An 18,451-nucleotide genomic window follows, 5' to 3' on the forward strand; every position below is an offset into this window, starting at 1 on the left:
TGGCTAGCCCAGATTTGAAAGAATGAGAAATAGACTCTTCCTCTTTATGGTAAAAATAGAGAATTGTAGATGTTTTTAACACTCTACCACAATGTCAATTTAAATTCAGACAGAATGTGTGATAGAAGGTTAGAGAAAGAAAATAATCAGTGTAGGTTGGAGGGAGTTGGCCTTTTGGAGGGAGACGGAAGATTTGAACCAGATCTCAGATTGCTGGATACAGAAAAAGGAGTAAAAAGGGCATTACAAGATAGAGAAAACAGTCTGAGCAAAAGCTTGAAGATAGAAATCACATGACATTGGCTAAGGGACTACCTTCTGTCCCAGATGTCCTCCTACCTCTTCAGCTCCTCTGTCTGGTGTTTGTTGAAGGCTCTCCCTTACCTGTAGGACTCTTAAATGTCGGTATTACCCAGGTCTCTGTCCTTGCTCCTCTTCTATTCTTATTCTACTTTCATCCTGGGTCATCTCATGCATTTTCATGACATCAGCTTTCACATACTCAGTGATGATGCCCAAATCTACGTATTTGGCCCTGACCTCTGAGCTCCAGAACCATATTTTTCAATGGATTCTTGTACAACTCTGTCTATAAGCACTTCAGCTTCAAAATGTTCAGAGGCTAATTTATTCATGCCCAGAAACTCTGTTCTTCCTCCTCTAATCCTGATTTTAGTTAAGGTTTTCACCTCCACCCATTTTCCTAAACTAGGAATCTAATCTCATAGTCATCTTTGATTACTTCTTCTTCGCTCACTTCAGAAAGTCTTGGGGATTCCATTTACTACTTCTATTTTGCATCCATCCCCTCTTCTCCATCCTTATCCCCCACCACTTTGGTGTGGGCTCCCATCACTTCTCACCTGTCTTCTTGCAGCAACCTCGTAATTGTTCTCTCTTAAATGCTTTCACTCTAGCGCTCGCTTCGGCAGCACGTATACTAAAATTGGAACGATACAGAGAAGATCAGCATGGCCCCTGTTCAAGGATGACACGCAAATTCGTGAAACGTTCCATATTGTTTTGGCTCTCGTTAAAAAAAAAAAAAAATGCCTGCACTCTACTAGTTTCTCCCTACTCCACTCCATTTGGGTACTCTATAAAATCCAAATTTGTTCATGTCACCCTGTTTTAAAACATCACCTGAGTACCTATTGCCCACAGGGTTAAATCCAAATTCCACAGGTGTTTGGCTTGCCAAGTGCTTAGCAATCTGGCTGTACCTGAATTTAATAATATCATCTCCTGCCACTCTGCCCCACCTTGTCCTCTTTCCTCCTACCTCACTGAGCTTCTGACTATTCCTCACCAACAACACGTGCCCTTTCTCAACCCTGTGCCTTGGCCAGTGCTGTTTACTCTTCCTAGAAGGCCCGCCCTCTCTTCCCCATTCAGTAAGTTCCAGATTCTAAAAATATTTATGAGCTACAGCTCATAAACCTGTTACCTTTCCACTGATGGCTTCTCTGAGCCATCCAGACAGAACTAGCCACTTCTTTGTTGCCACAGCCCTTTGCCTTTTTCTTTTACTGGAGGCCATTTCTCATGCCTAGGCCCTTTTGAATATTAGTGCTATGTTTCTCAAACTTCCAGCCACTCAAATTCTAGCTCTCTGATGTAGAGCCCGGAATATTCAAATATCTTTGTAGCTAGGAAGTACTTACATGACTGAGGCTCCTCCAGTCAGATGTAGCTGCATGGGACTTTTTTTTTTTTCAGATATGAACAATGTGTGTTGGGAGAGAAGGGGCTGAAATTCTGGCACAAGCAAGTGGACCAGGCCTTTGATTCTTGGGATAGTGGCAGAGCAGCTGGTGTACAGCCCCTAGTGCTAAGAGATGATGAGAGTAGTGTCTTTACTAGACAAATTCTGTGGGGTGCCCGGGTGTGTTTTGGACTTCAGAATCTGCCTCTTTAGCTCTCCCAGAGATTCTGTGGTAATCTAATATCCCTTGATAAATTTATTTACTGTTGAAATAAGCCTGAATGGATCTGTGTTTGCAACAAAAACAATGACCAAAGCTGTTGGTTAGACGATTTACCGCATTTTATTGTACATATTTGCTTAGGTGACTGTGTCCCTGACAAGATTAATCACAGACACTGTGTCTTATCCTTCTAGGAGTATTCCTAATTCCTTATATAATTCATATATGTTGAGAGCTTACTGTGTGACTGCACTGTGCTAGTCACTAGGGATAAAACAGTTTAAAAAGGGCAAGACCTTTGCCTTTACGAAGTGCACAATCCAAAAGATCTGTGCCCAAAACATTACAGGTGTCTATTAAGTTAGTAGATGTTAGATCACTTCATTTGGTTATTTCAGTTAATGGAACTTATGCCCTGAATATATAAAGATAAATAAGACTTGTCCTTAAGTTTTTCTCCTTATACAATAGAAGACAGATAAATAACCAAACAATTTCAATGCCATGTGAAAAGTGTGATAACAGCAATATGTTTCAGATACACCGGTGGGACAAAGGAGGGGTAGAATGAGAAATTCTCCTTGGAGGGGTCATTTAGTAACATAGGTCATTGCTATGGCAATGCAGATATTTGTAAGAACTTTCTACTTGATATTTTGAGACCATTCACCGTTTTGACAGTTGATCAAATGGTATCTAAGTTACTGTTTAATAGTTAGAATTTAAGAACTTTGCTATCTGAATTTGTTGAGTTTTTTCCTTGTTGCCTTAATTTTAAATTCGTTTACAAAACTTACTGCACAAACACAGGCTTTACAATGATTACATGGATATTTTATTTAAATATGCGTATGGTTAAGCTAACAGATATCCATTTTTAGTGGCTCTAAGTGTATTATTTGTTTTCTTAAATAAAAAAGAAATTTAAGGAAGAATGAGTAACTGAATTTCTGAATCTGTAAATATTTGAGGAAGCATGCTTTAAGATTTGTCTCTCTTCCTTGCTGTTCTCTTTTCCCTTTAAAGTTCAACTCAAGTGCAAAGCTTATAATAAAGCTTTACTGGCCACCCTTTTGTCCCCTCCCAATCTACCAGCCTAGGTTATTAACTTCTCCAAACTCCCACAAGGCCTTGTACCTACATCTATTGATTCTCTTACCCTTCGCTATATGCCATCTAGGTATCTGTCAATGCTCCCCTCCCACCAAGTCAGATCCTGGCACACAATTTGTACTCAGTAAATGTTTCTTGAGGAAATAGAAAATGAAATTGCAATGAGTTACCATTCCATTCCCATTAGAATGGCCACAATGAAAAAAAATTGATTAAGTTAATGATGAAACGGTGGCAAAACTGGAATTTTCAAATACTACTGTGTGAATACAACTATTTTGGAAAATTGTTTGAAAGAATATATTAAAGCTGAACATATGCATACCCAGACATCGAACTCCTGGGTATTTTTCCAAAGAGAATGAATGTTTACTTTTAAGGAGGTCCTTTTCAGCTTTATTCATAATAGATCCAAAGTGGAAACGATCTAAATGTTCATGCAGAGTAGACTGGAGAAGTAAATTGCAGTAAATTCATATAATGGAATACTACACTATATATATATATATATTTTAGGTTCATGGTCCAGGAATCAAACCCAGATCTCCTGCATGAAAGGTGAACATCCTATCTCTGAACCACCCATACACCTGGTAATTTTATTTAAAAAATGAACGCTACGTGCAAAAATACAGATGATTCTCACAGACATAAAATTGAGCAAAAGAAACCAGACACAGAAGAGTATATATTGTGATTCCATTCAGGTGAAGTTACAGAAGAAAATGGTGATAGAAATTGGAATAATGGTTCATTTTGCAGGGAAGGGTATGCACTGGAAGGGAACAGGAGGGAGACTACAGAGTTTTGGAAATATTCTATATGTTGATCATGATATGTATAAAAACCACACATATTCCAGCACCTTGTCTACGGTCCTTTATTAAAAATTAATTACAACCCCAACCACATAAATATGTAAAATTTGAGTTATACCCTTAGGGTTTCTGAAATATATTTTTTTACTGTATGGTGGCTATACCTTGATAAAAAGATAAATAAAAATGAATGCTCATCTGGCCTGGTCACCGTGGTTCAGCAGGCAGAGTTCTCGCCTGCCATGCAGGAGACGAGGGTTCAATTCCCAGTGCCTGTCCATGCAAAAAAAGAAAGAAAGAAAGAAAAAAAAAAGAATGCTCATGGAATAAGTGAAAGGATGAACTGGGTCTTCGAAAAGGAAATAAAAGAGATCTGAAGATATTATAATGTAAGCGAAATTTGTTTAGTGTAAGAGAAACTGAACTTGGTTCTTGAGCTGGTTGTATTCCGATGATGCTCAAAATAATTGCTACTTCCTTTGCTTACATATTACTTGCTTTTTGCTGTTTAATTGTGATTGTGAAGTTAAGAAAAGGGTCATTAACAGCAAACAGAAGATAAATAGCTGGTGGAAATGGCACTTTATTCACCGTGAGGGGTCTGCTAAGCCCATTGGGACCTGGAGAGCATGGCTGCCCCCTTCTGTTCGTTCCCTTTTGTGCTTTATGAGATCCAAGTGCACGTTAATTATTGAGACTCCTGAGGGGAGAAGAGAGGAGTTGGCACCCGTGTTTACAATCAGGAAAGGAAGTCACCCAACGCATGACATCGCCCAACCCACCCAAAGGCCAGTGGGATAGTCCTAATTGTTGGGCGGCCGGGCCACGGGATGCGCCTCTCCCATCCTTCTCGAGGCGGGGCTCATGGCTAAGACACTCATTTTGCCAGCCTTGCACAGGCTGCGAGCGGCCAAGGAGTCCGCGGGGGACTGATGGCACCAGTACCGCAGGTGCGGTAGAAACCCGACCCGGCTCGGGCTCCCAATCTAGAGCAGGGGATGCAGCCTCAGGAGGCGCGGTTCCGACTTGGCCCAGTAGGCGTCGCTGTCCCGCGACCGCCGCGCATCCACAGGCGGGGGACCCGGGCCGGGTCAGCTCTACCTGGGGCCCTCCGCGCGCGCGCCTCACCTGGGCCCGCGCCCCGAGCCGCCCACACTGAGCGGGGGCGCTGGGCGGTGGTCTGGCTGTTGCCGCCGCCTAGAGGGCTCGGGCTGCTGTGCTGCTCGCGCTCGGCTCTGACCTCGTCCTTTAACCCTCTGCCGTCCCCCGCACGGGAGACAGGGGGGCGGGGTCAGACGGCGCGCTCGGAAAAGCCAGCGAGCTGGCGCCCAGGTATGTTCTTCCACAAGGGCCAGGCGGCGAGGAGAGCAGCGTCGGAGCGGCCACCCGAGGAAGCGGACGAGAAGATGCCGCCGTCGCCGCCACCTGCCGGGGATCGCGGGGAATCCAGCCCGTCCAGGGCCCCCAAAAAGCACACCACCTTCCACCTCTGGCGCTCCAAGAAGAAGCAACGGCCCCTGCCATCTGACTGTGGGGTGTTCATTCCGCACCCGCTCCCTGCACCCTTCGGCGAGGCCAGGTAAACTTTTCCGTGCAAACCTTCCAGTTGCACTTCCTCTTCTCGCCTCTCGGCTCCTGCCACACTGACCCTGAGTCCTGTTCACTGTTAACCTTACCCGACCCCACTCGTAAAGGGGAAAAGCCCTCGGGTCTGCTTTCCGGGACAGCAGTAATAGGACTGAAGCGACACAGCGGTGGTCGCCTCGGGTGACCCTACTTGCGGCTCTGACTCCGACGCGGCCTCAGGGAAAGGAATGTTGCCTTCCCGTGTGGCATTTATTTTGACTGGCAAAGACTACCAAAGAGTCTACACTACAAGCCTGTTAACTAACGAGAGCAAGAGAGTAATAAAGAGTTATTCCCATAATGAGTGATGAGAACTCTACCTTCAGATTATATACCACTTATTTTTTAACTTTTTGTCTTGAAATAATTTCAAACGTACAAAAAAGTTGCCAAAATAATAAACAATATAGAGAACTGCAATGTAAGCCCCACCCAGATATCCAGATTACCCACTATTAGCATTTGCCACATTTGTATTATTCCATCTATTTATCTGTTTTTCAAACATTTGAGAATAGGTTGCATACATCATGCTTCTCTAACACTCAGTACTTCCATGTACATTTTCTGAGAACAAAGACACATGCTTATGTAACCACTTCAAGTACAGCTATCAAGTTTGAGAAATTTAACATCGACCTAAAGCATAAAATCCATATTCGAATTTTTTGGTTGTCCCAGTAATGTTCTTTGGGCATTTTCTCTTCCATTATTAGATCTAGTCCAGGATCATATATTGCATTTAATTGTCTTTATCTATTTGGATCCTCTTTCTCTCTTTTTAGGTTGCAGTAACATAAATGTTATATAATACTTTTGCTAATAGTACCTTTATTGTGAAGATCCTCAAACACTCTTATAGAAATTTTGCCTCAAACACTCTTATAGAAATTATGCCTCCATTATCCTCACTAGATCTGAATAGAGGAAGAAGTGGTAGGGATGGCTACCCCCATTTTTCAGTGGAGAAACTCAGACAGAAGGGTAAATGGCTTGTCCCCATTGGAGGCAGTGATAGAACAAGACAGCATCTGGTTATTCAAAGTTTAATTGCCATTGTGATTTTTAGTTTTTATCATGGTTTTGTGGTTGCTCTATTATATATGTATAATTGTTCAATAATACTATCCAAATTGATGCATTTGATGAATAATAATTAATTTGAAAAACAGCATATTAATGTGGTTGAGGAGTGTAAAATATTTTTAATGAAGGACAGTTGACAGTGTCCAGTAAATCCATCCATATGTGTTTTTAGCTACACCATTATCAACAATGAAGGCCAGATCAAGATTGTGTTTGTGCAAGGTTTGCATTTTAAACACATTTTTACTTTTATTTCTAAAAAGACTTAATTTTGTAATCTTTCATTCACTTAATAAAAAAAGTGTTGAGCATAGAACTTAGCTAAGTGCTGGGATGTAAAAAGCAATGAAGAGTGCCTCTGTCCTCAAAGAATTCTTAGTCTCTTGTAGAGACCAAAAAATAAACTGTAGGGTAAATGCTATGACCCAGGCGGGACAGATGACAGGATGCAGAGAGGCTTCTTAGAGGAGAATGAATGAAGTGGCTTAGTCAGACAGAAAAGGGGAGGAACAAGGAGTTCCAGGCAGGGCTTCCACCATGAGCATCATCAATGCTCTGAAGATCCTGGCGCTTTCTGAGAAGCACAAGTGCATCAGAGTGCTCTTAGTATGTGTGAGTGGGTGACGGAGGAGTAGTGAGAGGAGACATTTTACTTTTTGTCATATTTTATCATCCACTGTGGTAATCTGTTGTAATAGAACATATTTTTATCAGAGATTTACTGTGCATAATTATGGATTGTAATAAGTAACATAAAAATATGTTACTTAATAATGATGTACCTGGCATTCAAGTCTTTTCCCCATTTCTTTGGTAAATATTTTAATATTTCCATGGTGTTTTTTCTCATCTGACCCACTCCTGTCATTTCCTGGCTATCAAAATGTAGTCATACATAGGTATAGATAATTTATTCAATTGCAAATACATTTTAGGCTAAAACTTAAAATAGGAACTCTTGCATTTCTCTTTGACCCTTCTGTATTTTAGTTCAGTCTTGAAGTACTCCATTCTTTCCCTCAGAACTATGGGGCACTTTGTACTAGCAAATGTTCTGAAAACCACCCATACTGGTCTGTCTTTGGGATGTTTTTCTAGTTAGATCATCTTGATAGTGTTTCATTTACTTCTGACAGAGTGTGCCTGTTTGTAGTCTAAAGAGCGTGGCTATAGCACACTTGGTTTCTGGTCAGTCTTTGGCCGATTTGGCTCTGAACTTGGTTCCTGAGCTGGTTCTATTTCGATGATGCTCAAAATAATTACTACTTCCTTTGTACTTCATTAATTGCTCAGAACCTAGAGATAGGAGAACTCAGCTGGAGTGTTCACTAATCACTAGAGCTTTTATATTTGCATAAGGAGGGATAATCAGGTGGGCTTATTTGGTGGGCTTATATAATTAATATTATGAGCTTTTAGGTCAGACAAAAGTGAATCTATGCCCTGGCTATGTGACCTCCAGCCAGCTACTTCACCTCTCTGAGGATTAATTTTCTCATTTGTGAAACGGAGACAATAGTAACATTTACCCTATAGGGCTGTTGTGACTATTAAATGAAAGTATATGTTATTAAATATAAAATCCTTACCATGCTTCTAGGCATAAATTAGAAACTTAGTAAATGTAAAATGAACCACATTATCTTCATTATTATAAATGCTAAGGAAATCTAATGGGAGAAATGAGGAGGGGGACAGGATTAAATGGAAAGATAATGCTTCCTAGAAGAGCTTACCATTTCAATGATAATTTAAAGTTTATTGATGCCAAGTTTCTGCATTCTGCAATATTTGTGGCTTTCTCATGTAGATGTTCTAAAAATCAGTGCCTTGTCGCGTTCATCCTTTAACATGAAACAATTTGACCAAAGTTGTGTTTCTTTCTAAAATTCATCCTTGAAGTTTCTTTCAGCTTGATTTTGGTAAATCTGTTAATACGATGTTATTTTTTTACATAGAAATAGAACCTCCTGGGTCAGCTGTATCTCCTGCCTAGTTTATTTTTCTCTTGTAAGAGAGGGCCCAGTGGTAGGCATGGAGAGGATGTGGCAAGCTGTGATCAGGCTTTCTTTAGCAGCTATTAATGGCACTATCATTTATAAGCATTTTGAAAATGTTCCATTTTTCAGAGTGTGGAATTTCCCCCTGGGTTCAAATTCCTGTTCTTCTATTTACTGTGACACTTAGCTGTGTCACCCTGGGCAATATATTAACTCCTTTGTACCTCAGTTTCCTCATCCACAAAATGGGAATAATAAATAGTTAATGCACATCAAGTGCTTAGACCAGTTATTGGCACATTGTGAGGGCTTAATAAATGGGAGCTGTTCCTCTTATTGTTACTAATATCTTGCCTATACCTCCTTTGGGGTAGTATTTATGAGTATTTCTGCTATATGATGGAAATGGTACTCCCTTTTTATTTTCCCTGTTCAAGGCAACTGTTGTTATTTCGACTAGAAATGGATTATTATCTAAAGGCCAACATGGTGAGTTAAAAAGAACATTCTCTCAAAACTCAGCAATAATAAAAACAAACCCTCCAATTAAAAAATGGGAAAAAGACATGAAGATCCATTTCACCAAAGAAGACACATAGCTGACAAATAAACATGTGAAAAGGTGTGACCATCACTCGTCATTAGAGGAAATGCAAATTAAAACTACAATGCAATATTATTACACCCTATCAAAATGGCTAAAGTACAATATAGTAATGTCACCATTGTTGGTGAGGATTCAGAGAAGCTGGCTCATTCATACACTGCTAATAGGAATGTAAAGCAATACAACCACTCTGGAAGATAGTTTGAAAGTTTCTTGAAAAACCAAAGGTTATATACTATATGACCCAGCAGTTGCACTCTTGGGCATCTGTCCCAGAGACATGAAAACTTATGTTCACGGAGAAACCTGTACACATATGTGTATAGCCGCTTTATTCATAATAACCCAAAATTGGACTCAACCCAGCTGTCCTTCAATGGTTAAAGAAAATGTAGTGCTCATTTACTGTGGAGTACTACTCAGCAATGAAAAGGAATGAACTATTGACACATGCATCTAGTTGGATGAATCTCCAGAGAATTATATTGCATGAAAAAAGCCAATCTCAAAAGGTTACATACTATATGATCCCATGAATATAACAATCTTAAAATGACAGGATTATAGAAATAGAGAACAGATTAGTGATTGTCTGGGGTTGGGGAGGAAGGGAGGGGCAGGAGGAAAGTGGATGCGGCTGTGAAAGGGCAACACAAGACATCCTTTGTAGTTGAAATTGTTCTGTGTCTTATCCTGGTTGTGGTATTGTACTATAGTTTTACAATATGAAACCACTGGGGAAACTGAGTAAAAGGTTCAGGAGATCGCTCTGTTTTATTCTTGCAGTTACACATGGAATCTACAATTATGTCAAAAAAGTTTAATTAAAAAAAAGAGCGCCCTCAAACTGAATTGAGCCAAAAACCTGGAAGCAAGTGTTAGGTTAAGCAAGCAAGCATTAATGTTCTCTTCTGTGCAAGTGGTAGGCGGGCCTTCATTCCTCTGAAAATCAGCAGACCTAGTTTCGGTCAGAGGGAAATGCAGCCAGGGCCGGAAGGCAGAACATCCTCAGTGGGCTGCAGGGACCTACCTCCAAGTCAGCATGGGCCAGCTCAAGTTTCAGAACTGTAGCTACAGAAGTGTAAACAATCCCTTAGCTTTTCATGCTTTAATGGACTTTTCCCTTCTATAACAGGAGGACAACTTACTCCTAGTCTGTACCACTAGAGTATTGGAAGGACAAGGTATTGTTATTTAGAAGGTTTTTTCCCCGCTTTGGAGAAAAAACAATCATTTAAAATGTTATTTGAAAGCATTCTGGACTACATTAGTCTTCATGATTTAAAATTGATTCTGGTTTTTAGTCCTTTATGGCTGGTTCAGTGTTTGAAACTCTAAACAGTTTTAATTATTTTCTAACATAGCCACATAAGTCTATATTTATCTAATGTTATGTCCAACTGATTAATGCTGGGTTATTTCTCTTATTTAGCTTATGCCAAAGACAAGATTTTAAAATATTAGGTTTATTTTATTTCGGCACTGATAAACCAGGCATTTAAATTTTAGCCCTGTCACTTACTGGCCGTGAGCTACTGGGGAAGTTACTTTATTGCTCTAAAACTTCAGTTTCATGATATATGACCTGCCTCTTTTTGTTGTTTTGAGAATTATTAAAAATGTTTATTTAGATGGGCTAGCACAGAGCCTGGCAAAGAACAGATGTTCAATAAAACAAAATCTCTGAGGGTGTAATGCAGTGGAAAAGGCATAGACTTTGAGGTTGGGTAGACTCAAATCTGCTCTGCCATTTGAGTTTCTTTTTAGCCTCTTTAGCCTCAGTTACCACATCTGTAAAATGGATATAATAGCACTTACCTTACAGGGCCCTGTGATGATTAGAGATTATATATGTGAGGCACCTACACAGGGCCTGGCCCGAAGTAGGCGCTTAATAGATGAAAGGTGGTGGCTGCGGAAGGGATAGCAGCCGTGATTTGTTGTTATCGTTGTTGTCTTCATAATAATGTTGGTAGCATTAATAAGTACACTTTTACCTTGTAACTGGAGTCAGATAGCTTCAGCAGTCCCAGAGAAGTTATATCAGTGCCTGTCACCCTTGTAGGACCTGTTAGTATCTCGATGTTAATATTAGTAGATAAGAGGGCAGTCCTTTATTTATTCAATGACTTAAAAGTCTTAAGAAATGAAAATAAATAAATAAATAACTTTAGAAATTAAAAAAGGTATAAAAAATTTTGAAAATGGAGAGAAAGTCTTAATACATCTCTCTTCTGTGAGGGTGAAGATGAACTTTATACCTAAAGTTAGAAGGAATTTTTCCTAAAGTGACTTTGAAGTCTAAATAGAATAATTCTCTGCCATTTATTGCAGTCATTATATCGCTTCATCCGCCCTCTATTTCTAGCCTTTCTATTTAAAATAAAGTCAATTTATGATTTTCAGTCATAAAACTACTTTGTCTGTATACAAGTGGTGATACGTGATATAAATCCTTTTGGGGGGCAGGCGGTGGTGGCTCAGTGGCAGAGTTCTTGCCTGCCATGCTGGAGACCTGGATTCAATTCCCAGTACCTGCCCATAGGGGGAAAAGAAAATCCTTTTGGAGACCTTTAGAAGACCTTCTGGACTTGGATTGACTTCTTTTTTCTTCTTTAGCTTTTGATTAAAAACCTTATTTGGAAGGATGAGGCAGTTAATTGCTGCTTTACTAATTGCTGCTTTACTTCAATGTAGTGAAGATATTAGATATAGAAATAATTCATTTTCTAACTCCTCTCTTGCTATATTGTTATCTTGCTATCTTGCAAAATGCCATCTTGCTATGAACATAAACACACATATCTATCTTAAGGCTTGAGTTCACCCAGGGTTCTGTTGTGTTTCAAAAATGCCTGTGCAGGAAGGCAGGCCATGGTCGCTCAGCAGGCAGAGTTCTCGCCTGCCATGCCAGAGACCCAGGTTTGATTCCCGGTGCCTGCCCATGTGAAAAAAAAAGCCTGTGCAGGAAAAATAATCCATTTATTATTAAGAAGCTGTTTTTGGTTGACATGAGAAGATCCTTTAAAATTTGAATTATGTGCTTTTTGTCTACCTTGAAAAATTATTGATTAATCTCCATTTTGCATTATATTTATTGTATATGAAGACTAAAGATCTTGTTAATGATCTGTAAAGCAATGTAATCTGATCTATAGAGCAATTCAATCTTATCTATAGAAATACTTTTTGAGGGTTAATGGTGGGTCATTCTGTGGCATAAATTCCTTTTTGCATCATCTTATTGAATGAGGATAAATTTAATTTTAAAGAAAGGTGTCTTAAAGTCAGTAAACACATTCTGAGCTCTTTTTATGTATCAGGCACTGAGAAACAATGAATTAGAAGTTTCTGTTCCTAAGAAACTTGTAATCTAGTGGAGAAGTGCCAATGGATGAATATGAATGAAATAGCTTATGATGAGTTAAGTAAGGAAATGCATTTAATCAAATGCATTGAGCCAGAAGAAGGATTATCTTGAAAAAAGCAGGAAATTTCTTCTCTCAAGAAGAACTTTTGTTCACATTGAATAATTAATGAGAAATTGTGGCGTCTGAATATGGTGAATCACCAAAAGCTCCAAATCTTCTTGAGATGATAACCATCTTAAACTATCCAATGCAGAACAAAAGAAAAATCACAGAAACTTATCTCCACATTTTAGCATTTAAAATGAATAAAGAATCATGTATCCAGGATTATGAGTAAATAATTTTCTCCAGTTTCTTAAAATATTTAGAACCTAAAATTAAATCGTCTCAGCTCTTCTTTCATATTTTGGCACCCAGCGACAAAAATTGGGTTTGGAAAGTGGCAAACTAATTTTAAAACTTTGCCTAAAATTATAGGTGAAAATGATGTTGATGTTCTAGAATTACAGGCTGAAAATGAGTGTTCTTGATAATTGTCGGTGAATTTATGGATTCATAAATAATTCTTATTCAGGGTACATGGCCAATTTAATGTCTTTGGTTTCTTTGTCAAAACAATTCTGTTAGGTAGGATGTCTATCAAGGAGAATGTGGTGTTGCCTATACTCTTGAAGCAAGGTGTTCTTTAAAACCAACCTATCTATCTTAGTTTGCCAAGGTAACAAAGTATCATAGGCCAGTTGGCTTAAACCACAGGAATTAATTGTCTCATGATGTTATAGGCCAAGTTCAAAATAAAGGAGTTGGGCAGGGTCATGCTTTCTCTGAAGTCCTTGGCATTCTGGTGGTGGCTTGATGATAATCCAGGACCCAGTCTCTGCCTCCATCACATGGCCATCTCTGTTCCCATCTGTCTTCTCCTACTGTGTCCAAATTTCCTCTGTTTATGAAGACTCCAGTCGTGTTGGATTAAGGCCCACCCTGATGTAGTTTGGCTTTACTCTAATGAAGCGCATCTTTAGAGATCCTATTTACAAATGGGTTCATATCCACAGGCCTGGAATTTAGGACTTTGAACATGTCTTTGTGGGGAAGATGATTTCAAAACATTACACTATCTTTATTTTTGTACCAAAATTTTGTGGTCCATTCAACAGATGTCTTTCCATATATTCACTGTAGAAAAATGAATTCTGGGGTTTTACCCAGATAGGATATGCAAATTCAGTATTTTGTCTCAAGTTTTCCAGGTGAATATGGTATAAATGTCTGGCTGTATTGGAGAATTGAGAAGAAATTCCAGTTAACTTCTATGGATCTCATTAGCTCGTTTGTAGCTCCCCTAAAATAGAGTTGCATGGGGCTAAGCCAAATGCCTTATTGGAATACTTCTGTAGACCCAGATTTATGAGAAAGAAGTCTTCACTCAAGAGCGGTAACCCCTGACGCTGTCCTCATAATAAGCTGAGCATCCTGGATTGGTTAGTTTGTGGGAGTAAGCAATGTCAGAGACCCTTCATAACCAAGGATAATTTTGACAAAGTACCAGGAGACCCCAAGGGCATACAAGTAAGGAGGAGAATCCACAGTCCACTTGTGGTGTCCTGACATCTCTCACCAATGAATTATGAACAAGACCAGTGCAGGTCGCACCTGTAGCTCACACATAAAAATGTAACTCAGAATTAACAAGTGCCTTTTGTTTTTTACCATCCCAGAGATGGCAGTTAAATGAGTAAAAGTACGTTGCTATTAGGCCTGGCAAAATACTCTGTGGTGAAGAAAGTTCGCGGCTGGCTGTATTTATTATAGTTGTGTGATGTGTCAAGCCAGTGACACTAACTGAATCTTATTCATTAGAAGTTAAAGTTATAGTATCCTGAAGGGTGTTATCAACAGCTCAAATAGAAAGTTTGGTCAACGGTTACATAAGGACACCAGGCATAATATAATTTTTAATATATTTTTTCAAATTAGTTAATAAATAGTAATATAAGCTCTTGATGATTCTTTGGTTCCTCTAGTTGGATAGATTGGGGTCAAGAGCCAAAATATGAGATAAGAAAATAGAGGAAGCATTTGCTTTATGATAAGAACTTCAGACCATGTCTATGAAAACGTTTCCCATCAAGATGTGATTGAAAGATGTAGTTTATTTGACACACCCTGTGTGTGTAAGGCACTGTTCTAAGTGTTTTGCAAATGTTAACTCATTTCAGTTAATTCATAGCATCCCTAAGATGTAGGTACTTCTGTTATCCCCATTTTGAGAAACGTGAGGCACAGAAGGGAACAGTAATTTGACCAAATTTGACCAAAGTCACACAGCTCATAAGGGGTGAAGCTTGGATTCTGGATGGTCTTGAGGCCTTGTCGTTAATCACTGCAAGTTAATCATTCAGGTTAAGGTTGCCTTCTTTATATCCCACAGTGAGTATATGTAGTCTCTAGATCTCAAGAGCATGAACATATATATGATATATATATACATATACATATATATGATATCAAATAGGTTTTTGGTACTAGTTAATTTCTATATTAAGTAGCAGAGAGAAAAATATGTAAATTCATAGAAACATAATACATTGAAATCTTGGAAGAAAAAATATTTTAAAGCAGAAATTCAAAAGTGTATATTAAAAATGAAAGTATTCTGTCTAGATCCCAAGTTTAAGGCTTTCGCCCTAGTTTTGTCAGGAAACAGCATAATTAGGAAGGGGACCCTACCTGCCCCTAACTGCTCTCCTAGTTAGGCACAGGCAATAAGAATGCACAGATAAGTGGCTAGCTAGGTGGCCTTCAAGTTGACAGCTGCCATTCAGGCTAGGTGGGGCTAGCAAAATCTCTCAAACAGTTGCTCCAACTGCCAGAAGCTGCCAGAAGCTGCTCCTGGCTACTCTAACTTTAGGTCTCTAGAAGTTTTGGTGTTTGAATCCTTTGGTTTTACTTCCCAATTTGTTCTTGAGGATTCTTTGGCAATGAATACAAGTTCTACTTTATGTTTACCGTACCCTTCATGAGTAATAAACCACTGCTGATTATTTTATCCCACTTGGGGTTCATGATGGCTCTGTGAGTGAAGTAAGCCTATGCTCTCATTTATAGCATTGAGGTAATGCTAGCAGATGGAGGAAGTAGGACCAGGACTTGGTCTTCTGGTTTCTGGTCAGCTGTTCTTTGGGGTACCTTGGATTACAGGCTATACCTCTCCACCCCTGGCCTATAGCTGCCTTTGACATGAGCCAACTGACTCATTTGGTTTCCTGATGACTTACTCCTCTGGAAATCTTACCCTCAGTTTCCTAAAACAACAACTCTGAGCTTATCTGATCCATAGATTGGTTACTAATTATTCAGCCAATGTACAAACTGTAGTCTGGTTATCGAATGTATTTATTGCATTTAGACTTTCTGCTTCATCAGCAACTCGCCTTCTATCTAAAAAGCAGCAAAACACTAGAAAGAACTTAATTCAAGTTTTCAAAAACAATTTTAAAGCTTGTGCAAGCCATATTTTATAATGACAAAATGTCATTTAAAATTATAGAGTCTATTCGTGTTGTGCCCATGCAAGAATTCCCTTTATGAGTTTTTTTTACAGGGTGGTGAAGTAATGCTGGTGCTGTGACACATTGTCTATTTTATTTATGATTTGTCATTTAAATGTTTTCATAATGATGAGATGATGCAGTCATAAATATCCCATGAAAACACGGCTTGATTGTTCTTGCATTTACTATTAGAAAAAGATAGTTGAAGCAAACTGTGGACGTTCGTGTTGAAATACAGCGTCTCCTTTAGCATGGGCGTCATGTACAAACCTAAGAACTGGTCTTTTTCAAGTGAATAGAGGCTCACTGGGGCCTTGCCAGCCCTTCTTGGTTATACTGCCTCGCAGATATTGGCTTGCTTCCCCACTGTTTAGCTTCCATGAACTGATGGTTATCTGCAAAATGAGAAAATGTAGTTATTCCAAAAGTGGGATTAAAACTTATTCTCTTTTAGTATTGGCTATCCAAAACAATTTTGTCTAGAGTGGATTCAGTTATTGACCAGGAGTCCTCAGAGGATCACACTTTGGATTGAAACAAGAGCATTCGTGTTCTCCTCTGTTTTAGGTAACATGTTTAAACAAGCTACTCTAACATTAGATTTTGGATTTCTTTCAAGATAAAAACCAGATGTGACTGGATATCTGCCATTTTCTCCAAGTCTTGACTTTGACCAATTTACATTGTGTGATTGTCTTCGTCTCACCCAGCAGGACGTTTCAAGTACTTCGACCTAGAAATCTTAGTAGCTAGCTCACTGTTGGAACTTGATTGTACCCTTCCTCATTATTTCAATTTTATTAAAAAGCTCTCTTTTTATGCTTTGAAAACATTGTGCAAAGTGAAAGAAGGCAGTCCCAAAGATTACGTATTATGTGATTCCATTCATTTGAAATATGCAGAACAGGGAAATCTATAGGGACACAATGTAGTTTAGTGGTAGCTTAGGGCTGGAAATAGGGGACAGTCAAATAGAGGAGTAAAATTAGGGGTGTGGGTTTTCTTTCTGAGATGATGACTATGTTCAAAATACACTGTGGTGATGTTTGCACATGTCTGTGAACACACTAAAAACATTACATTGTATACTTTAAACAAGTGAATTATATGGTATATGGATTACATCTCAGTAAAAATGTTGGGGAAAAAAAAGCTTTTTTATTTTCATAGAGGGACAACCAATCTTATGTGTAGGTGAAAACTGTGGAAGATGCAGGGAGGATGTGCCTTCGTCGTCTTAGAGAAGCTTCCCATTCATTTATGCATCAGCTTCCAGACTCACTCCAGGATCCCTAGTTGCCTTTCTCGGTGTGTAAGCATACCCTAACTATCATTCCACTATTTTACAAAGCCAGCAGAAGTTATCAGTGGAAATTAAACAAGAAAGGCACCAAATTTATATCTTAATGCCACTCAATAACTAATAAACAAAGAGCAAAAGTCAGTTGGGTTTGGGCATGTTTATTCTGGAAAATGGGCTCAGCATAGGTGAATGAAGGAGAATTATTTTCAGCTAAATAATTCCCAACTTCTCCCTTATAAGTTAAATAAATATAAGGAACTTTGTTAATAACAAATAGGATAAGGTGCTTGAATAATTAATGAATGCCTATTATGTAACAGTTGCTTTCGTATTTAGTATATTTCATTTAATCTTCATAATATCTCTGCAAAGTAGCTGATTTTTATCCCCGTGATTATAATTGAGAAAACAGAACCTGTGAGAGGTAAAGTAGTTTTCTAAGCTGATATAGCTAGTAAATGACAAACCAATTTTTGAACGTGGTCTTTCTAACTCTAAAGCTCATAGTTAGCGAAAACTAAACTCTTTGAACAGGTAGTTGTAGGAGGTTATGTGTCTATGGGAGTTAGTGAACTAGAGAACAGAGGCATCTGATAGAAACATAGATATTCATTTACTCTCAGAGATAGCACCCTGCAAAAATAGCAGGGGTAGGGATTTCCTCTTTTGGATTACTGCATCCTACCTGGTCCCACTATAGAGAAGGGAAATATCCAGGAGTGAAGAGTTCTTGTGCCTTGAGAAGTCTTTAACACAGCCTTGTTTTTCCTGGGAACCTGTGACTTGAGTTACTTCTACCAAGAATCAGTGACTCAGTCCCTGAAGTGTTACCTGAACTTGTTACACCTGATTTCCAATGTAGACTAAAAGCCGCAAAGTCTTACTACCTGCTTCTGGGGTGATTTACTGAGTATGTAAAGGAAGCTAACGTGAAAAATGCTGAGGATTTTTCACTCTGCCCCCAGTGAGGAAAGAAAATGCTGGTGACCCAAACTCTGAATTTATGGGAGTTACTGATAGCTTGAAAGAAGTAGACCTAGAAGGG

The 18,451-nt window shown here is 39.0% G+C and overlaps 1 protein-coding gene and 1 non-coding gene across 2 annotated transcripts in view; both read left to right on the forward strand.

The window, feature by feature from the left end:
• Positions 1–916: 916 nt before the first annotated feature.
• LOC143685284 (U6 spliceosomal RNA) lies at positions 917–1,023 on the forward strand. Its single transcript, XR_013176531.1, has one exon. It is a non-coding gene; the product is annotated as a U6 spliceosomal RNA (small nuclear RNA).
• A 4,187-nt stretch (positions 1,024–5,210) lies between these two features.
• The window catches only part of CRYBG1 (crystallin beta-gamma domain containing 1), a 226,531-nt gene continuing 213,290 nt past the window's right edge, over positions 5,211–18,451 (forward strand). Inside the window, exon 1 of the mRNA XM_077162543.1 lies at positions 5,211–5,438. Within this exon, the coding sequence (XP_077018658.1) occupies positions 5,266–5,438 (173 nt within the window). The 5' untranslated portion in view covers positions 5,211–5,265. The remainder of the gene's footprint in view (positions 5,439–18,451) is intronic.

Source organism: Tamandua tetradactyla, chromosome 5, assembly GCF_023851605.1.
Source record: "Tamandua tetradactyla isolate mTamTet1 chromosome 5, mTamTet1.pri, whole genome shotgun sequence".
In the NCBI taxonomy this organism is placed as follows: domain Eukaryota; kingdom Metazoa; phylum Chordata; class Mammalia; order Pilosa; family Myrmecophagidae; genus Tamandua; species Tamandua tetradactyla.